Here is a 23753-nt window from a genome sequence, read left to right as displayed (position 1 = left end):
AGATTAGAGTCATCCGCGAATAATATGAATGATAGTTTCTCCGAGGATCTATGAAAATCATTAATATAAATAATGAATAACAATGGGCCTAATAAACTCCCTTGTGGAACACCACATGCAATTGTTTTACTTTGAGAGTCAAAGCCGTTGACATGTACAAATTGGGATCTTTCTGATAGGTAACTCGTGAACCACTCCAAGGCCTTTCCACGTATTCCATAATGAGACAGTTTGGCGAGAAGTATTCCGTGGTTAATCGTGTCAAAGGCCTTGGAGAAGTCCAAGAAGATACCTATTGTGTGTGAAAGTGTGTCGAGTGCGTGTGTGACTTTGTCGATGAGGGCAAGTAGTGCGTGTGTTGTGCTGTGATTTTCCCTGAATCCAAATTGAAAGTTTGAAAATATGTCGCAGGTTTTAAGAAAACGTACTGTCCTGATGTAGACTATTCTTTCAAGAATCTTAGAAATAGAAGATAATAAAGATATGGGTCTATAGTTATTGACATCATCCTTCTCCCCTTTCTTATAAATAGGAATTACTTTCGCAATTTTCATGCTATTTGGCACATGGCCAGTTGCAAGCGATGAGTTGATAATATGTGCTAAGGGATCCACTATTTGAGGAATTATGTTTCTTATCAAATGGTTGTCAATTCCGTCATGGCCAGGACTTTTACCTTCTTTCAAATTGGCAACAATCTTTATTATTTCTTCTTTATATGTTGGGTCAAAAAATATAGTTTTAGAGTTAGGTGTATCTAAAAAATCACTAAAAGATTTACTAGAAAGAGGAATATTTTGAGAAAGATTTTTTCCAATTGAAGAAAAGAAGTCATTAAAAATTTCAGCCATGCCATTACGAAGCCATACGAAGCCATACGAAGCCATACCATTACGAAGCGTATAATCTAAAAATCTAAAAAAAATCTAAAAAAGATTTTGAAAAAAATCAGAGTAATTAAAGTTGATTTAAGTTGAAACAAGGCTGTCATCTTAGTCAATCTTTATTACTTGATCCTAATGGTGCCCTCCTATGAGTGATTCCATGTGACACGATATAAAGTATCAATAAAAAGTGTTACTTGAGAAATCAAGCTTTCGATTTTTGACAAATTTTCTTCTCTATTTCTTTTTCAACCAAATCAATTTGTTTTCTTTTTCTAATAGTCAGATCTTCTTACTTTTTCTAGAAAGCTGTTTAAATATGTAACACATGACATTGTACATCCAAGCGTACATACGCGCGAGTGCGTGGAGTATGTGTTTTTTATGTGTTTGTGTGGTTGTGTGTGTGTGTGTGTGTGTGTGTGTGTATGTGTGTGTGAAAAATGAAATGAAAGTGAGAAAATGAGAGTAAGAGATAGGAGAAGGGAAGAAAAGAGAATTTAAGGAAGATTCATCACCAGAATTGATGTAACGACGAAAGTCCTGTTGGTAAAGTCAGCGCTCTTCAGACGACCGTGGGTGCCGCTATCGAAAAAAGATATCTTGGGTGTTTCCTTCTGAGACCAGGTGCCAACCTGAAGAGGGCGGAAATAATCAAAGACAAACATACCTACACAACTTTCTTGATCACAGTATAAGTTGATTATTAAAGGCACACGTACCCGGGTTCCATGAGGGCGCTGTTGGATATTTCGACGCTTGGTGCATTTGGTATCTTACGAACGTCCCAATATTCCCCAAACCGATTCATAAGGTGATTATGTCTAAAAATGTCACAATGATGCCATTCCCAGTCCGTCTCTTGTTTCGGCCGCTGTTCTCTGCTGGTTCGGTATACAGCTATACAGGGAGTCGACAACGACAACTGGACCTCTAGAAAAGAGAGCCCATCAGATTGTCGATCACCATAATATTCGACAGTGCGCTCTTGAAACCTGAGTCATTGTGCCTTTAAGTCATTAATGTGGCATAATATAGTATGATATAATATAATATGATATAATATAATATAACATAATATAATATTATATTATATAATATAACATAATATAATATAATGTAATATAATATAATATAATATGATATAATATGATATGATAAAATATAATATGATATAATATAATAATAATTATCGGTGGTCGGGTGAGCGGAACACCAAACAAAAATGATCGTGTCGAGCCTTAATGATCTAGGTATACATAAAATATCATATTATAGTTATATGAATATGATAACTGTGATCATAAACAAACATATTTACGTTTGATTTTCTATGTTTCATTGTTTCCTTATCTTTTTCTTTTTACCTGCTCAATTCGCCCACCCTGTAGTCCCAGGATCTGAAGTGAGTAGTTCGTTCTCGCTCCCTTCTCGTCAAACTGAATCCGGCCACTCAAGATGTTCACCGCGGTCTAACAAAAAAAGTGATTTGAAAATAGGATTTAAGAGTCCCTGAGACATTATGATTCTAGCTTGCTATCGCTTTACACGTGATCAGCGTGGAAACAAGCTTCTTATCACGTTGACAGTGACATCGAGTTCATTATCAATCTTGAAGTGGCTCAAAAATCATGCATTAAGCACTTATGAATACATAGATGTTAGTGTTTATTTGTTTGTGTGTAGGTGTGTGTGTGTGTGTGTTTGCACTTACCCATGGTGTAAAACGAGGACACACATTCGAACTTTACATTTAAACTGAGGACACACAGAGAACCGAGGACGTCCTCGGTACGCATGCAGACCATTCCAAACAGTCTGCTTTTGTATGCTTTTGCATGAAGGGGTACATGTTTGTAGGTCCTCGATTAGCATTATTGTAATAAGTCCTCGGTTAGATGGTAATATACGAATGAGTCCTCGGTTGACAAGATTCCTGCTGACACACAGGTCCTCGGTTATGTGGTAAAATTCTTATGGGATAGAACAGGTCCTCGTTTTCCACCATAGACGCGTATGTGTGTGTGTGCGAATGGGAGAGAAAAAGAGCGAGTGTGAAAGAGAAGGAGAAGAAGAAGGTAGGATTGACGGAGGGAGAGAGGGAGAGCAGCTGCCAAAAATCCAGACACCACATAGACAACCTTAGAGCTAATAGTTGAGAACGTCAGTAAACATATGTTCTAGCATACACGACGTTACACAAAACACCCCAAGTGTGTGGTAATTCGAATTGCACACGCACAAACACCCACTCACTTTCGCTTGAGTAACAACAACAAATACAATCATGCTCTTCAAGAACATTAGTGTGCATGACTATCGTGTGAGCATGACGTCAAAAAGGCAGAAAGGAGTCAAGAAATATAGAACAAAACGTGTTTTAGCTGAAAGAAAAAAAAATGGTCCGTGGGCTACAAATCTGTTGCTGAATTTGATAATTCGTTAATATCTGCAAACTGAGCTGTAAAATGATATGAAATGATGACTAAGAAACTGCCAAGGATGAACAGGTGTAATCATGAAGGCATTCGTGGACGATACTACTGTTAACAGAATTCGAAGTGCTTTAGTTTTAACGCTATTTACGTTCTGGGATAATCTAAACTTTTATTTCAAATTATTGATGAAATTCATTTTTCACATCAATGTAGGGTAGTTTGTCAATCAATTGCAACCTTTAGTTGTTTCTTTCAGTTCACGCAATTTCAAATGCACTGGTTGCATGAACAACAAAGCAGCTCAGATTTTCAACCTGGAAAGAAATGCCTTAAACACTTGTCAATATACGACAAGGAACCAACGTGACCAGGATACCGTACCGACTTGATGTAGGTCAAAAACTTCGGGCCAATGGCAGACGAGTAAAAACGACTTTGGTCACTAGGGAAACACGTCCTCCTCCGAGCCTGAGAACCCTGCTGCTGCCACACCATCTCACCATTTTCGCGCATGCGCCGTGCCGCCTGGATGACCACATTGCAGAGATCGTAGGCAAGTATCGCCTCATACTGTCGAAAGAAAATATTGAATAGGCAACACATATCATTATTTCTATAATTATATTAGATAGACAGATCGATTGAGTGATAGATAGATAGATAGATAGATAGCAGAGATCGTAAGCAAGTATCGCCTCACACTGTCTAAAGAAAATAATATTAATAGGCAACATTTGCATAATACTATTAGAAAGATAGAAAGATAGATAGATAGATAGATCTATAGATAGATAGATCTATAGATAGATAGATAGATAGATAGATATGATAGATAGATGGCTCGTACTGGGCGACTGTTCGAAACTTCTTAATGATTAAAATTGTTTTATGGACAACGTACGTAAATACCTATGAGCTTCATACCATATAATTATTTTCTTCATCTGTCAACTTCTTCTCTTGTCTTCATTAATTCGTTATTTTATCCCCTTGACCCTCTAGTTTAACTCACTAGCACAAGATGAAACTGCAAACTCTTTTAAGCAAAAAAAGTGCGTTTAATGACGAGGAACACGGCATGTTCAAATATGATTAAATCTAATCATAGTGCGTATAGGCCCTCTGATAGATCCCTTTCTCTCCTTTTTTTTTTATTTTTGTATTTTTCCCAAGGGGCTTCTTCCCAAAGTTTTGTCTCTTCTTTAATGTCCAAAGCACGTAGAATCAACTTATCGAAGAAATGCACTTGTCCATTGGTGTGTATGTGTGTAAAATTCTGTGTGCGTTTTTTAGTGTCAGCAAGTTCGTGGTGTGTCTGTAGAGTTGTCGATTTGTGCGTACTTTATGGTTGTGTGACCGTGCAGTGGGTATACGGGTGCATTTGTCTTCATCAGTTGAGTGGCATCCGTTGCAATTATTACGAGGCTGATAATATTCAGCAGTTTAGGATTATTTACAAATCATATTTTCAGTACATATTTGATAGTCTTATTGCAGCCTTACAGTCGTAAGTTTAAAAGGTAATTCGAAGTCATCTTACTTCTTTCGAAGAGTACAATTAACACCTTGTTTGTTGTTTGTTGAATGTACTTATTAAATCAGGGGTATTTTTCTGCTTGCTTGTTTGCATATTCCCATGTTTGGTTATTGCTTCGTCACTTATCAAAAGAAGGAGAACTGCAAAGAGGAGGAGGAGGAGGAAGAAGAGGAGGAGGAGGAGGAGGTGAAGTAGGAAGAAAGAAAATAAAAACAGATTTTCCTTACCCCGACTTCTGCCTCGGCCAGGAGGGAGTGGGAATCGCGGAACTTGTTGGACCAATCGCCGAACAGGTCCCGGTAGGCGTCGCTGCTCTTGTTGGTGATGAGCGCAAAGCCGGTGATATTCATGCCGCCAAATGACATATCAGCGGTATCGATGGTATCTAAGTCCTTTATGTTAGGTTGATGAGAAAATGACAGGTACAAGAAGAATTTATAGATATTGGGATGCACACACATACGCATATACACCTCCGAAATGACGTTCAAGTTTTAATGTTGAATAATGAAAGCCGTGCCAAAAATTATCCTGCGGTTTAAATCAGTAGACTTTATACAGTTTCCTCTAATTATGATCTAACAATATCATATCATGATGATACTGCGCTCATGTGAAAGTTGCTGAAAATTCTTGAGTCCGACCAGATCGTTTATTGCAATTATCATTTTCTTTTTTTTAATAGAAGCTGCATTGATCGAAATTAGACAGTTGATATATCACTTGTGTAGTTGAATCATCAAAAAACAATGTCTTTTTCGTGGTGCCCCCCCCCACACCACACACAGAAACAAAGAAACATTAATCAATGTTCATTAAAGCTCCGTAATTCATTGTACAAAGCTTGACATCAATAGATATTTGATATTTGATAACGAGTTGAAGAAACATGGCCTTCAAGAACTAACAAGAATTGGAGAACAATAATTATTGTCAACATAACAATTAAATGTAATTTTTGTTTAGTCTGTTTGGCATTTTAATGTCGTAACAGGACATTGTTCTCCTATCAAGACAAAAAAAAGAACCGCACTTTTTACTTAATTGCATTTGCGTATCTCAACCCAAATGGCATGTTTCTTGTAATCCAGCCCAGATTGACAAAAATGATACACGCATGTAGGTATTAATGTTCTTACCAAGTTGAGAAATATCATGTGATACGATGCGGTGACCATTTCCAGTTCTAGAGCCTTTGGTATAAAAAAAAAAACAGAGAATGGAGTGAATCAAATGAAATTATCGAGTGTAACATAAAAGAAAGTAAATGAAAAATAAATTGATAAGAGAGAGAGAGAGAGAGAGAGATGGTGGGAGAGAGAGAGAACAGTTTGACAAATTTCATTTAAAGAATTCAAGGGGAGGTCAGTTTCATAAAATAATCATGCTGTATAGTGGTAACGTTTTACCTTACAAGCACAAAAGAAATATATTTAATGGAACAAAATGATTTTAAGCATTTCATCAGTAGCGTATAGATTCTCACGAATATGATAGCGAGATGAGTTATATACGCGTAAAGGGATTTGAATGTGGTAAATTAGAGAAAATATCATGAATATTATTCAGAACGAAATCTGTGCCTTACCAGAATTTCGTGATGATGGGTGATATTTACGCTTTCAGTTTTATTCCACTTAATTTCATTTATTTATGATTATGAAATACTGACTTCATAAAGTTGGAAACTCAGTATTTAAAAGGTTGTAATAATAACCAGCAAAGACAATATTATGATGAGGATATGTCAGGAAAAAACCCTACCAGTCTCAGAACAGTCCTAGTAATCTGAAGGCCAGCGTCACAGACGAGCCTATGGTAGCCAACCGTCTTCATCTCATTCAAGGTCTCGTTGACGGATTGGACGGTGTCAATGCGTCGGTGGATGATCTTAGCTCCGAGTGGGCGGATCATGTCACGGAAGGTGGTCAAGCGGAGAAACCCTGGGTAAGATTATACATTCTCTGTCATAACTCATGAGTCATACTGTCTACTGACAATCATTTTTCTTATCTTAGCATGACTATACAAATATGACTGATGCAACGTAAGTAAATAAATCGCATCATGGTAATGGTTGGTCTAGCTTTAGTAATAAGATGTCGTTTCTTTGACCAAGTTGCAGCATACACAGTATTCGAATTATTTCAAAGCTTCGTTAGTACGGAAATGAAATGAGGTGCATTATTCCGACTAAGGTTCGTTTACCGCAAATGAAATTAAGGCAGTGAACGAGCCGTCAGAATTACGAACTTTATTTTGTTCTTCGGCCCTTTTGATTAACGAGCCTTCGGAATAACAAACTCTTAAACTCATTTTCGGAACTACGAACTTTCGGAATAACGTACTGTTATCTAGTACTAGTATTCAAGGATAAATGGATTTAAGGGCATTACTAACAAACATGACATAAAGGAATCAACTGATGAATGTCGTTTGTCTCCGGTATGATAGATATCTGCACATTATGTATTATGTGCAAGCATAATGTGTATAATTAACACACCAATGAAATGAACGTGTATTTTGCGTGTCTGTATGTATCATGCGAAATCAACAGCGTGTAGATGAAGATGTGATGCATGCATATGCATATATTTTGTGTGTGTGGTTCTGTGTGTGTGTATGTGTGTGTGTGCACATGTGCCTGTACTTGCCTCACGAATTCCATTGTTTTGTAATTTGTAGGGGGTGTAAAGGCCTACATAAGATTCCGTTTTAGCGTCATGTTTTATTTTTCCCTTTAATTTCATTTTCTTTTCAATTTACTTGCATTGCATTATTATGTCTTTGTATTATGATTGTAAAATGTATTTTCTTTTTGCATTTACTATACTTTATAGATTTATTTTTTATTTTGATTATATTTTGATTCGCTTTATTCATTTAAGATTTTGAATTGTTGTAATTTTTTGCACGGAACCATTGTAAAACAGCTGATGCAGAATGAACCTTCCCGTGTTGAATCAAATAAACCTAATGATGATTTTATCATTATACAAGTTTATTATGTTTTCACTGAATACACCTATTTGGAGGAAGCGATGTATACTTAATCATTACATCCCAACTCTCAACCTTTTTTTTTTGTATTAAAAAAAAATCAAAATCATATTTTTGTGTCCCTGAATTTGATAGTAACTGCAACCTCTTTTTCAAGAGTGTAATTCGGAAGATACAGCTTATTCCGATTAATTTCATGACAGAAATGGAGGAATTTTTTTTTTTACTGGTTCAATGAGAGACTTGCAAATTATAGTATGTAAGTGCGATAAACGTGAAAATATCGGGATCATTAAAATTCCATAACTTTCATAAATACTTGAGATCCCTATGAAGCCTCTGCCATTCTGTACGTGTGGATCGACTTTATTCTTCAAAACCACGTGGGACATAGTGATTCATAACGTTTTCATAATCCATTATGATTATTTCAGATGGCTGGATATAGCCTATGTTCAGCTACACTAAGCTGGTCTTCCATAGGGTTCACTTGGATACAAGGCTGGACCTACCGGGTTATGCACCCTGCTCTTTGCAATGAATGAATAAAGCGGGATCTTTTACGTGCATGAGTTGTGACTTCTCTCACATATGGGACCTTCATTTTATGTCCTATCCGAGGGACAGAATATTTTACCTGTTACTATAGAGGGGACGGTATGATGACACATAACATTGTTCAGTTAGACTCGGGAATCTAACCCCGGTACTTTGGATCTGGAGGCAAACGCGCTATACCGACTGAGCCAATCACAGCCCTTTTTCAACACGAGTTTCCAGAAATCACTATATTGTTGTTGTCGTTGTTGTTGTTGTTGTTGTTGTTGTTGTTTATGTTGTTGTTGTTGTTTTTGTTGTTGTTGTTGCTTTGTGTTTAATGGCATTATTAATTCTTCCCAAGTGTTTCATCCAGGAGGGTAGTCTTGGTACAAGTCTTGGTGAAGTGGTCCCACCTCACATCTTACTGGAACCCATGGAAGACCAGCTATAGTGTAGCTGAACATGGGATATCCAGCCATCTTCTCAGATAGAAAGTGAAACAAACAAACAAAACAAGTCGGACAGGGAATAAACACTCACCTTCTTCTCCCTCATAGAGGAAGGCAAGCTCGTCCCACCGGAAGTAGGTGATGTAATCCACGAGCGGCTCCAAGATCTGAGGCTGCAGGGACAGCAGGTAGGACGAAGAGAAGTCCGGATAAAGGTCGTGCGGGGCCAGACCCGTGACGAAATAGGGGATTTGAACCGCTGTGCTGGCGTAGGCGGCATTGTGGATGGTGCTTGGGTGACCGTCGCCTGTGATCAACATCTGGCCGTCCTCGAAGGCCTCACAAACTGATCAAAATGATGTCAAATTAACGAGATGGGGATGAAGGAGAGCGCTAGATATTTTCACAGAGAGATAGATTTCTTCAATGCAGGCACGGTATCTCTACTCTCAGCAGAACCAGTCAGTTGATATAAATGTCATGAATTACTGTAGCAAAATCAAATCATTTCTTTTATATTGAATATAAACGCATTAGTGTTCTTCGTTGTACTGCAAAAAAAAAACAAAAAACCCAGATAGTTGGATAGAACGAACCAAATCTGTCACGCATGTTACATTACACACACAAAAAAAAGTTTAATCTGGATAGACGTTAACGGGTTTTTTGTGTGCGTGTTTGTGCGTGTGTGTGTGTGTGTGTGTGTGTGTGTGTATGAATGTGTTCATAATCTATACAAAGGACAACTACATTTTCTTGTGATGTGGTAAACAACGGTGACATCAACATGTGATTATTACTTCAGCAGCCTTGATTTCATTTGATTTGATTTGATTCGATTAGATTCGATTAGTTATTTTGATATAGATTTTGCTTTTGTTGGTTTCTGTTTCATCATTGTACAGGAAACAAAATACATACATTAATCTGAGCGCAGGAAATACAACACTTTATGAGAAGTGAAGAAATGAGGCGATAAATTGACATTCGTACGGACTTGGTTCGGCGTATAGGTGATTGAAGTAGTGTAGACAACATAAATTCATTTTACAAATCTGACTCCCACAAGAAGAGATTGGAAGGAAAGATAGGTGAGAGAAATTCCTAGTTTGTGATACTTTTATTAAAAGAAGGTTATGGTGAAGGGAAACATTGTATTTTTTCATTGCCCCTGGATTACGTGTTGTCTGTAACAAATTTGCACACCTCACGTAGGATAAATAAGCTGAGTGAGTTTGGAGGTTGGAACTTTATGTTTGATAGATTTGTTTTTTCTCTAACACAATAATCGGTGTAAACATAATTATGCAATAATTGCACAAAGCAAATATGTTTCACAACGACCTCGGCTTTTCTTTTAAACAGATGGTGAATTCCCCAACGTCTGAATGAATCAGTCTAGTGGGTAAGTGGCTTTTAGAATAACTTATTGTTGAACACAATAAGTGAAATGTATCGGTCTGTGCACAGTGTGCAGTACAGTGAAGTAAGTTGAACTTCTTTTTACAAACGAAAAAAGAACACGTCAAAAATATATCACTCTGCAAAAAGAAAATTGTACCACATCGTAGATGAATCATGTCGTAGACATTTCATTCATTCATTCGTTCATTTATTTATTTATTTATTCATTCATTTATGTACTTATTTATTTATTTATTTATTCATTCATTCATTCATTTTCCATCCATTTTTTTTGTGCATCACAAGCCCCCATGGGAAAACGCATTTTAATTGACTGTTTTAAAGCATTTTCTTAAAATGATATATACTTGGCATGAAATTTTAAACCTATCTAACTTTGCTTACCTAATGTTGTGAGTACAGGATAATACCTTCGAAGGTTACCAGTCTACTTCACAGCTGATGTGAGTCTCAAATGTGTCACGAACGTGCAATTAACTCAAGATGGTCGCTCTATGATTACTCGAACTACTGAAGCATACACGCCAGTTTAGAGTTGATCACAGCGATCGTGATCAAACATTTACCGCTAACGTAGCCTAGCGTAAAATTTGTTGGCACTGATCATAATTGCTTTAGAATGTTATCATTAAAACGAACTACCCTATGCATGTACGCAGTCATCGAAAAATACAATTTTTACAAAAATGTTTAAATTATTTTAAAATCCTACACTGGATAATAGCCAATCTGTGTACTTGGAAGTTTCCCCTCCAAAATACTCCTGGTGGAGTTTTAATTGGAGGTGCGTAATTGTGTAATTTAAAAAAAAAAAAAAGAATAAGCGCTTTTTCCTTTGCCTACTGATAATTTAGGAGGAGAGTTGTTGTGTTGCCTGAGCGTCCGGAAAAGATAGATAATATTACCCTGTCTGAATGCGTGGGATGGCAGATCTATCAATAATTCATCAAAGTTCCTGTTATTTTCAGAAGGCCGATTCGCATCGCAAATTTCGCGCATACAGCGCTGGGTCTTTTGGCTCCGACACATACTCCTACTCGGATAATATGTCGCGCTCTCTTCTCTGAGCATACTGCAGCGATCTAACAGGAAGGTTCACGTTTGCATCCATAAATGATGCAGAATATGATCATGAATTTTCTACCTTTGAAACCCATCTAGTGGACGGCATGCTTGTAACACACGAGTGCACAAATGCTCGACACGTGTATACATGAAAACAATATACGGTGCCAAGATACCAATGTGAATTGATTTCAATGTTAGGCGAATTAATCTTCGATTGTTTGTTTTTCTCTTTTTATTATTCCTTACTAATGTATTGCCCGAAAAGAAATAGCAGCTTGTATGAAATCATGAGTAAACAATGGTCTATAACGATTTTCACGATAATAGCAGCTTGTTATCAGTGACGAGCTGTGGTCATCGTATTGACAAGAGCTTAAAAGTAGCTTTCTGTATTCCATGCCATTTACAACGGAGTGTAATCTTTAATCACTGGCAATGATAAACCTGTATTTATCCAGTCATTGCTATATGATACAAATGTAAAGTATAGGCTCTCTGTAATTAACTCTTCATCCCATATGGCCTTCTCTTGGTTCTAACTAACAAAAGTTCAGTGGCGGATCTACGGGGGGGGGGGGGTTTAGGGGGTTTAACCCCCCCCCCCCCCCCCTTGGGCTGCCAAGTAAAAAATATAATGTGCATAGGAAAACGCCACCATAATGTCCAGACGCATACAATTTAATTTCCAAAGCGAAAGATATAGCTACAAACGGGAGTTTTTGGACTGTAACATGTCAAAATTTTCAAGCTCGCTCGCTTCGCTCGCTCGCATTGAATCGTTATGCCACTCTCCTAACGTTACTGCCAGTAATTGCCGGCAGTTGCGCCCGATGCCCCCCCCCCTTAAACGGGAGTTTTGGGACTGTAAAATGTCAAAATTTTCATGTCCAGACGCATACAATTTAATTTCCAAAGCGAAAGATATAGCTACAAACGGGAGTTTTTGGACTGTAACATGTCAAAATTTTCAAGCTTGCTCGCTTCGCTCGCTCGCATTGAATCGTTATGCCATTCTCCTAATGTTGCTGCCAATAATTGCCAGCAGTTGCGCCCGATGCGCCGCCCCATTAATTTCCAAAGTGAAAGATATACTGTAGCTACAAACCCCTTTTTGAGACTGTAGAATGTCAAAATTTTCAAGCTTGCTCGCTTCGCTCGCTCGCATTGAATCGTTATGCCATTCTCCTAATGTTGCTGCCAATAATTGCCAGCAGTTGCGCCCGATGCGCTCCCATTTATTTCCAAAACGAAATATATAGCTACCAAACTCCAGTTTTGGAACTGCAGAATATCAAAATTTTCAAGCTCGCTCGCTTCGCTCGCTCGCATTTTATTGTTATGCCATTCACCTTATGTTGCTGACAGTATATAATTTGTCGATCGTTTCACACCGTCATTCCATAATCCATGTAAGGAAAACGTACAATGTTCCTCAATGACTGCGTTGTTGAATGTATCACATTCCGTAATGTATTGTAGTCCCATTATTGCTCACGCACACACGCACAAGCATACAGACCGTCAAAATTACTTTATGGTTCCTCCCATGTTTCGACCCACCGTACGCCACTTTACATACATATATATATATATATATATATATATATATATATATATATATAATAGATATGTGTGCGTGTGCGTGTGTGTGTGTATGTGTATGTGTATATTGTGTAACATATGCATGGTCTAATCTTGAGCCCCCTCCAATGTTTGCCCCCCCCCCCCAATCCAAAACTGCTTCCGGCGCGCCTGTTTTAAACTGTTATTTGATCTTATTCTAATAAGACGTAATATCATGGACTGCTTTTTATGTTCTCCATTACGTTAGTAGATGCCAGGAAAACATCACTTACGGGGTTCAAATAGCTAAAAAAAAAAAAAAAAAAAAAAAATCGGCGCGACGCCACGCGGCTCCACGCGGCTCACAGACATCGCCTTGTGGACGATGCTCTGCATCGCCATTGGGACATCACAAACCCAGGGACCGCGGAGCCAGGGTCGGCAAAAAGATAAAAAATAGAGCATGCAAGTATGCTTAAAATCGCAAGCTGGCAACCCTAAAAATAAAAAATCTCCCTACTGTGGGAGGGGGGATACCCCCCTCCCACACCCTCCCCCCCCCCCCCCTCGCTCGCTTCGCTCGCTCGGGCTTGGTCGCTACGCTCCCTCGCAATACCCAGCTCAGCCCCTCAACCCCCCCCCCCCCTTGGAAAAAAGCTAGATCCGCCCCTGAAGTTCATTTATTCATGGCGTAGAAACCCACAAAAAAAAGCTAAAATAGTCAGCCTGAAAGCTGAAACACTGAGTAGTCAATTCCATCTGACACAGAGACCACATCATTTACAGATAAGAAAAGAAATAAAGGGTTCATCATCGATGCCATGGGAGCTTTCACCCGTCACTCACAATGAAGAAGTAGATAATCTCATTCCATTGCATGTACTAGGTGCTACTTCAAGAGCAACTGGGAATTCAGAGATATATTCCCTAGGCACTGACATTTTCATTCTACGAATGGATCTTTGCTCTGCTCACTGCATCATCATGGAAACGGAGATACCAAAAGTACAATTAACATTGTTCAAAGAAGCTTGCGAAAAAAAAAAACAGCAACAAAGGTCTGCTTGGTCATCCTTTCAGTGGTGCCAACTGAAGTCTAACATCGCAACCATGCTTTTTGCACCCAAACTTGAACCTTTTACAATGCTCACATTACGAGATATGGGTCAAAATACAGCTTGCTATGGCGGCCATTTTGAAATTCAAAATGGCGACTGAAGACATGGTTGGGAAAACTGAAACGAGAGCTTTTTTTTTTTTTTTTTTTTGGATTCAGCACCCCCAAACTGACAAAGATTGCAACAACCAAAAAATCAATTTTGGCACAAAAATCTCACGGGATCCAATATTAAAACTTAGCAGCTAATGTCATCAATATAGGAAACGTATTATTATGATCGTTTGCAGAGTATATAATTATAAGACTGGTAGGAGAATAAATCTTGGAGATATACTTACTAGCGCTGGTAAGATGATAGCTGTTGTTGATCTGGACTCGGTCCTCAATACCGAGCAGGAGAAACTGGGCGTTGAGGGCGTCGTCCGTCTCGTTGCTGCGGACGTTGTAACGGAGGATGCCGCGACGAAAGCCCACGACTTTCGGGTCATGTGGCGCCAAGTTCTCGTCGTAGATTCCACCTTCGAAATAATGAATCGACAGCAACAGTATGTTTGTTGTTTTTGTTGGTGTTTTTTGTAAAGGGCAGAGAGAGGACGATTTGAGGGGGAAAAAAGGAAGAAAAGTATGAAGAGCTATAACCCCATCAACTTCCATCTGAGAATTTCGTTATTGAATAGACTTATTATTTGAGACAAACTGTTAGGCCCCATCAGTTAACGGTTTGTCGGAGTTTTGTCATGACAATGATTATTATGATCATAATATAGCTTTTTAGACGTAAAAGGCTATCTATCTACATTATGTCAATATCATAAGTTTGATCCCATGATTTTCAGGACAACACATACCACATAACACTTTATTGATGTTATCGTCGTTGATAACTTGTATACTGCTCTAAATCCGTAAAACCGGTGTCTCTTTTTCGACATTCGTGCGGGTAATTGATCTCGACTAATTCAGAAATACATACAGAATGATGAATTATTTGATTTTAGCAACACTTCCATGAGAACAAGGTAAACTCGCTTCATCTTTCACTTGAGATTTGTCTCATGCCGTGGAGAGAAAAATTGGACTCATTTCTAATCTATCATGTTACTTGAAGCATCAAATGCACCATTGCAACAAAAGGGGGCAGCAATTTGAAATATTTTGTTTACCTGCAGTAGACCAAAAACTAGAGTAGAATGTTCTTCACACAGTCACATCACGTTTCACAATTCCCAGCACCATTTTGCTTATTTTCGTTTGTGTACATAGAATGCTTTGCTGATTTACAGTCGCAACACTGCCGAGCCGTCATTAGGTTTGCTGTGAGCGAATGTCCAAATTGCACATTGAGGGCTCCTTTCGCATAGAGACAGTGACTACACGTCGGCTGATACTGGTCCCAAGACCCCAAAGCTCATTGCAAAATGATGCGTGACTTTAATATTTAGTTTGTTTTCACAACTAACGTTAGCATTTCTCTTAAAACATTGATGGTATACCAAGGGACGGTATAAGAAGTCGCCACAACCCCACCCCGATTAACAAGTCTCTGTGTGTCTGTGTGTCTGATTGTGATTGTGTGTGTTTGCCTGTAAATCTGTGTGTGTGTATCTGTTTATGCTTATGAGTGTGTGCATGTGTGGGAGATAAAGAGGGAGCGAGTGAGAGAGGTTTTCGCTTTTTCGCTTATAGCACTAGAGAAAAACGCATAACCAGCTGATCAATGCTACGTTAATACACGATCAAGAATATGAAGCTTCAATCTTGCGGCATTGTACTTGTTTATGTTACGTTCATTTATTTATTCTGGATGAGTTGCATGGTTCCCGATGACAACGGAAGGGACTCGTTAGTACGCCAAGTGGCAACTGATTTAAAAAAGTAAAAACACGACCTCCGTCTGAAGGTTAAGAGTCTTTGATATGCACCGCATCCCAGTGCTCCTGTAGAGCACGGAGTTCTCGATAAAGGCGCGATCAGCATGATTAGCATTTTCATTTATACCCCCAGAGAGTGGAGTGCGACAGATGAACTTTGAGGGGGATTGAAGCACAGACTTTTCGTCACTTTTTTTTTTTCAATAATCAACAAAGTCTGCCACCACCATATTACACCGTCCAATGGTATTGATTTCAATGTGTGAGTTTGTTTAGGTGTGTTCACACGGTTTACACTCGGAGATATGGTTCATACCAGGTGTGGAAAAAAAAAGATAACAAAGAATCCTTGCTCGACGTGTGAAACGCAGTGAACGTTAAAGTGAGATTATACTCTGTTTCCCCACTCCCTCTTTTTCTCTCTGCGATTATGTGCGCTTTGCGTACGCCATCAAGGGGGGTAATTCTCCTCGCGTAATTACGACTGTCTTGAATTGATACGCACCCCGCTCTGGGCGAGGGTTTACTATATCCCCAAGGATGATCAAGTATTCATGAACTAATCATTGAAAATTCTCTCTTTTCTTCACACCAGCAAAGTAGCCACGCAGAAGGGAGGGTTACTGAGAAGACACAGATGAGGGAGAAGATGGAAGAAGAGGAAGAAGAAGAAGAAGAAGAAGAAGAAGAAGAAGAAGAAGAAGAAGAAGAAGAACAGCAGCAACAAAAACAACACGAACAAGAACAAGAGGAGGAGGAGGAGAAGGAGAAGGAGGGGGAGAAGAAGAGAGGGAGCAAGAGAGAAAAAAATGAGTTGAGAGATAGTTGGAGGCAAAAGTCATCTTTAAGGACACCATAGAAGCTTTGGGACCTGCCTCTATACAATTGCGGAAGCGAAGACACATGCGGAATAAATCGAATCGGACCATCAGTGGCCATGCTACATTAGGAGGAAGATGACAAAACGAAGTAGACTGTAAATCCAGAGAAGGATAAACGAATACTACATTGGGCACGTTGGGGCACCTTGCATCATCATTAGACATGCTGAGACGCCCGTGGATAAGCATCTCATGCAACATGTTCAGGATATGACTTGCAACTATTCTCGTGTTACTTTCCTTGTTTCCAAAGTACTTCTTGTATTTTCTTCTTTCCTCACTGTTTTTCTTGATTTATCGGATTCCCTTTGTTTCATTTTTTTCCAAATTAGCACTCCTCCTCTTCGTACTCCTTTCTTGTAAAGCAAGGTCTGTTGAACTTTTTTTGGGGGGGGGGGGGTGGTCTCTTTTCTTTTACTTAGGGCCAATAGGGATCAAGGGTCAATGTACTATGTACCCCCATCCATTCTGATGTGAAGAATCTCAGGGTGGAACTCTCAAAAAATCATACCTTTGTGATTTTTGCATTTCTTTTTAATCCAATTTTTCCCATTTTCTAAAAGAGCCAAAAATGTGAGGGGGAGGAGGGGGCTTCAGCACCTGTAAAAGATTACTGACTTCCTTTCTCAAGCATGCACCTACCACATTGGAAAACAATGCTTTCACTGTATCTAATTTAGGAGTATTAAAAAAAAAAGAACTCATAACTTACCAAAACGAAAACCTCAAAAATTCCCGCATCCCTCAGAAGACCAGAAATGGATCGCTTGCACTTATTACACACACACACACACACACACACACACACACACACACATACACACACACACACATGAATTATACACATAGGCCTATGACACGTGCCTGGACGTAATCAAGATTTGATGATAATTTATATATGATATATATACATGTATATATGTATATATATATATATATATATATATATGGGCCGTGACGCGAGAAAAGGGCCCTTAGCGGCGCTGCGCGCAAACGCTAGAAAACGGCGCGGAAGTTTAACAAAGCAATACGCGCAAAAAAAGATCAACTGGCTAACTACGCGGAAATGCATAGACGCATCAAAAAGTGACAGGATTTGGACTAAACATGCTGTTTTGAATGTCGTAATTGAAGCATTTAGGAGTGGAATTTCAGACAAAGGTTTGCATATCCAAATACGTCAGAGTTTCTTCTACAATATGGAGGTGAAAACTAATTTTGGGTATATAATGCTCTAAGGGCCCTTTTCTCGCGTCACGGCCCATATATATACAAAAATGTATATATATGATATATAAATATATATACACATACATAATTATATTTTTTTATTTATTTATTTATTTGTTTATTTATTTATCTATAATTATGATGTGTGTGTGTGTGTGCGTGTGTGTTTAGATACACTCATCTTACATTAAGAATATATTGACAATATCCACATTATGTTTGTGTAAAGAGAGAGAGACTAAACCTCCATCAATAATGCATGTTTGTGCCTTTTGAACAGACGAGTAGGTGACGACGGCTTCACATTATGCTGTGGAGTTAAAATGCAAGGTACACGCAATGCACTGCATAAGCCATTGTAATATAATCGTTCCCTGTATATAGCCGGCGAGGAGACTCGGTAACTGGTCTCTTGAAGAGAAAGAGAGAGAGAAAAAAATAGACCAGATTCTGGTCAGAATCTTCGCAACATTTAGGAGAATGACTGATTGAGCTCTGAATTTTATGATCCCCAGCATTATATCATTGACAAAGCAACGCGGTGAAAAATAGCATCTGACAAAATGGCGCCGAATATCTTCAGTGGTTGATAGAATTATTAAGACAAGCTAGCGCGCAACGAATAAGGTAATATCGCTCATCATAAAATACCTGATGTTAATGTAATATCTATTATACACACATTAACACTATTTTTTAAAGTAACTCATTTTGATTGACTTGAATTATTTTAGTAGACACTCTTGATGCAAAATCATTCAGAGAAGCATAGGAAAAACTTAATTCGAGTTTATATCAAACGTCAAATTTTTCTATTCCCTGTATATTTAAGAATGATAAGAACAAACAAACAAACAAAAATGAAAGCACAATGACACGTTTATAGGCAAAAGCCTGTCAATGCGCAAGGCATATCCTGTAAGCTAAATTGTTTGTATAGTTTATTATACGTCATCATACTTTCATTATGAATTTTCTAGAAAATGATGAAATAATGATTGTATAATGTACACTTCGCATTTTGTAAGTGTCTTTTTAGTGAATGAATGGAATGGAAATAAATCTCAATTGAATTGAAAACTACAAGGAAATCTACTCTTGATACGGCATTATATAAGTCGCTTGACACTGTAGCAGTTATATGTGAGTGGGTACGAGGGCTGGAGGTTGGGGCCAAAGGTTGGGGACCGAGAGTTGGGGGCCGAGGATTGGGGGCCGAGGATTGGCGTTGGACGTGGGATGGGATGGACACTATGACCTTTCTCAGGTCAAATGTGGCGCCATCACTTTAACATTCTTCAACGTCATGTCAAAAGAGAAAGAGAACATGACTTTATACTGAGAGACATCCCATCTGACAAACATATCGTGTCATTTTGTCCATGGAAAATCTAAACGAGTGAGATGGGGGAGAGGGAAAGATGAAAGAAGAAAGAGATGGACGATGGAGGGGGAGAAAGAGAGAGGAGGTCAGAACACGATAGAACATACAACAGAAGAAAACACTCGACAAGGGCCGTCAAAGTTTCGAGTAGATAAAAGGTGGGAGAAAGCAATGTTTGGTAAACGCACATTAATAACTCGTATAATGCGTAAAAGATAGTAATGATTATCAATGCGTATTTATCTTCTACGCGGTTGGAGAGTTTCGATACCCTTATCGATAATCACGGTAGTAGCACGCACAGGTTCCGCAGAGCACTTCATCTCTCTTCTCAGAAAGAAGGCAGTTTCATCCAAATGATACATCATCCTAATCCAATCCCAGTTGTCTTCCTTAGATATCAAGGCCAATGTAATCATTATTTGGCATCCTGTAAACGGAGAGCGCAACTTCAAGTATTATAATGCTGTAGTTTGCCAGACCGTTCTCCAGTCTTGCAAAATATTCATGAGTTTTTGTAGCGCAGCGAATATTGAGAATACCAGGGGGAGTAAACATGGTTGGGTAAGGCGGTCGGAGACGGGAAAGTGTACGGGTAGCGTCCGCGCCATCAAGGGTCGTGAATGCTTTATCACTGAGCCGTACGCTGACATGTATTGAAGGCAAATAATTACTCGTAGTCAAAGGTTCTCAGAAGAGCTTGGCGGTACCAAGTTTGTCTATGAATGGGCGCGAGATGGTATAAACAAGCTGCCTTGTTCTTGTCGTGTGGTCATTACCTCTCACTTCTTGAGACTTTGAAGATCACAGCGATGTCAGTTCGCTTGCTTAATCTATACACACATACACCCCAGCCGTTTATGAACTTAAAAGAATGTAGATAATAATAATAGTAATAAGTTTGATCAAGACGATAATGTACTCTAGAGGGGGTAAATTAAATGATGATTACGTGATTATTAGGAGAGTTTTGTGTTAAAAAGATAAATAGAAGACTATTGATAAATGTCATTCGGCTCAACGCTGTTTATAACTAAAAAAAAAAAAAAAATTAGGAAAAAAGACCCAAGGAAACTTGAGTCATATAGGGTATAATTGACGAAAAACAAGGTTTTAATGTGCTTAGTGATACATCATCAAAACGGGAAACTGTATTATATATATATATATATATATATATATATATATATATATCATCACAGCAACAACAAACCAGCAGGTTAAGTTATAAAGCAGCCTTAATTGATTTTGAGAGCAAGGTGTATAGCTGCCTGCAATAATAAACAAAAGTTTTGTTCACGAAACAGCGCTTTCTTACATAATCGATAACCGTTTTAGGGAACATATTTATCAGTAATTATCTTTGGTATATGTATATATATATATATATATATATATATATATATATATACATGATATAGTACATAACTTATACCAATATATATACATATAAAATATATGTGTATATATATACATATACAATATATATATATATATATATATATATATATATATATATATATATGTATAATAAAGCGACCCACATGAGGTGAGATCATCAGGCAATTGATTACTCTTTGACGTCAATGCCGTCGCGAATGCATACAACGACAAACAATCTAGTGTAAATAATAATTATTATGTATGTCTCATTCTAACTTATTTCAGATAAGCAATGGCTAGTAAGGACTTTATAAAGTGTGTGTAAACTTACGGACCACTATCTGGTATGCTGCTTTCGTAGCAGGCAACACTGCAAACACCACGACGAGCGCTCCCAAGATATATTGTCGATTCATCGTTGTCTATCTGTCGCACGGGATACAACAACAAGCTAAAGATATCCAAAGCGTGCCGGTCTCCTGGATACCTTTTGCTCAAGCCTTCGATGCAAAGTTCCAGGTGTCGACACGACCTTTCCTCCCTTTCCCCTCGAAAATCCTGCCGGGGGTCTATACTTCACCCCCGTCGAAACATCATCGGCGGAAGAGAGTCTGAGATGTTAACGGGCGTATAACCCATATGCCCCTTCGCGGATACAGTGGGCTCCTCGCCCTCTACAGATGTCACATCCGAAGGTGCGGGGGTGGGGTCTAGCAGCAATGAGATCATAGATCCTTCATGACTTGCATCATGGTAATGTGTGTCGATAGAGGAACGTGCGGGCGTACTCTAAAATGGCGCCTTCGCTGCTTTCTCATAGATAATCGCAGTAACAGTCACAATAGCTAAAAGTACTCAATATTTCAACAACCTGCTGTCAGAAGTTCTATGCTTCTGAAAAAAAAAGCAAAAACAAACAAACAAACAAACGATCAGTGACACCTTCCTCAATAAAATTTGCAATCAAAAATTCATAAAAATATAATCCTGATTTTTGGTTCATCAGTTCCCTAGTTTCAAAATTCCATTTACTTTCTAAAATGCTACCAGCGAAACAGGAATACCAGCTATGATTGTGATTAGCAGTTTATGGACATTTTATTCCAAAGAAAGCCGTAAACACGCAAATATCTACTGAGACAGGACAAACCGCTTAAAACCGCGTGAGGTCCTACTCAACAAGAGGAAAGCGCTGTACGGGGTGAGTGCCGGCGACGGAAAAGGGGAGAAGGATCTTTTACAGTCTATGCAAGTGATCATGCGAATTATTCCAGTCACTTTCTCTCACCTCTCGTTTTCTCCTCCTCTATTTCTCACTCTCCTTCCTTTGTCTTTAGTTCGTTTTGTTTTGTCTTCCTTTTCTTCTTGTTTTTGGTTTCTCTTTTCCTTGGTTAACTGAAGCGTGAATGATGGGCTCCACTTATACGTAGCCTCCATATATCTCACCCCCGGCGCCTCTCCCGGGGAATCGTCACAAATCACGCTGGGGCCCGCTCGCGCTGGCGGCTCATCAATTATTCAACGCGCAATTTCGCGTCTCTCGCGCAGGGCCGCAGACGGGCATATTGATAACCATGGCTGACATATTATTCAGGAGGGGGATAAACTGATCGTTCAGCTTGGAGAAAGAAGTTACCGTGCAGGGTTTCTGCATAATGCTCGGTGAGATCCTTATCAAAATGTTGCGATGTATAATGAGCGTGAATTGTTGTTGTTGTTTTATAGAAAGAAAGAAGAAAGAGAAAAATGGGGCCCTATACAAATAATTTGCCCCAGACAGCACTTAACATAAAACAGACATTATTAATCTTTAAAAAAATATGAACATTATTAAATATATATGTATGTACCAAGTCTCCACGAGGGAGCTCATATCGTCTCCACGAGGGAGCTCATATTGTCTCCACAAAGGAGCTCATTAAGTCTCCATGGGGGAGCTCATATTTTCTCCACAAAGGAGCTAATTAGGTCTCCACAAGGGAGCTCAAAAGATATTTATGAATACCTCAAATTCTTTGGTTAAGCAAACTCAAATTACTATACCATACACGCGCGCGTGTACCACACACTAACTCACCCATGTGCACATACACTTACACACATATCCATCTCCAACCACGCACACACTTACTAATATCAGAGGTCAACCCAAAATAATATGCAGTATCTAAATAAAACGCACACACAATGATGTGTGAATTGCAGGTACATGTAGATCAGATCCCTATACGTTCAGCATTGATACATTATTAATTTATTTTGTAAAGGTGAATGCGTGTTTGACATGGATGAGTGTCGGTTTATTTGAATAATTTTATGTACAGCTACACAAAATTTGATGGAATCAAAGAAATAATGTGGTTTTATCTTCTGGTGATGTTGTTATTAATTACTTTGAGAAGAGCACCATGCAAGCCGCACAAACGCAGACACGACGCTGTATGTGTGCACAGTGCGAGTGTGTATGATGATACGTATACATTTTGTGTGCATGCGCATGATTATGTTTGTATGGATAGTAGTATGTGTGTCTGTATGTATGTCTACTATGTATGTAAGTATGTATGTTTGTATGCATTATTTTAATTCTGCATGTACTTTATGATTCATCTTGTACTAAACATATTTCCACTGTACAGCATAATTTGTGAAATGTATGCGTTATATCTTGTTTTAGCTTTTTGTTGGATTGAAGCAAACAATTACTGTGAATAAAAAAAACCCCAACAAAACATTTTTTTTGACACGTAGGTGTACAGGTTAATGTGGTCAGAAGAATTATACTAAACAGCGCCAACTAGTGTCTGATCACGTGGCACGAAATTCTGTACAGTATCAGTGTACTTCATGTGGGTAGATATCTATGTTGATAATATATTTTCGCAAAAAAAAAATTATGTTTACTCCTTGGCACAGACACACACCCATACACACACACACACACACATACACACACACACACACACACACACACAAA

General features: G+C 38.6%; 1 protein-coding gene across 1 annotated transcript in view; it reads right to left on the bottom strand.

Moving 5' to 3' along the window:
- The window catches only part of LOC139733054 (glutamate receptor 2-like), a 33141-nt gene extending 11949 nt beyond the window's left edge, over window positions 1-21192 (bottom strand). The window contains exons 1-9 of the mRNA XM_071643898.1: window positions 21108-21192; window positions 14366-14545; window positions 8943-9197; window positions 6624-6802; window positions 5999-6052; window positions 5087-5251; window positions 3704-3892; window positions 2252-2356; window positions 1403-1519 (exon numbers count right to left, since the gene is read on the bottom strand). Coding sequence (XP_071499999.1) covers window positions 1403-1519; window positions 2252-2356; window positions 3704-3892; window positions 5087-5251; window positions 5999-6052; window positions 6624-6802; window positions 8943-9197; window positions 14366-14545; window positions 21108-21192 — 1329 coding nt within the window. The remainder of the gene's footprint in view (window positions 1-1402; window positions 1520-2251; window positions 2357-3703; window positions 3893-5086; window positions 5252-5998; window positions 6053-6623; window positions 6803-8942; window positions 9198-14365; window positions 14546-21107) is intronic.
- Between the last annotated feature and the right edge of the window lie 2561 nt (window positions 21193-23753).

The sequence above is a fragment of the Diadema antillarum genome, unplaced genomic scaffold (genome assembly GCF_040938485.1).
Source record: "Diadema antillarum isolate AM-2024a unplaced genomic scaffold, OU_Dant_1.0 seq00000460_RagTag, whole genome shotgun sequence".
NCBI classification, from domain to species: domain Eukaryota; kingdom Metazoa; phylum Echinodermata; class Echinoidea; order Diadematoida; family Diadematidae; genus Diadema; species Diadema antillarum.
This window is presented reverse-complemented; position numbering and strand designations above follow the sequence as displayed.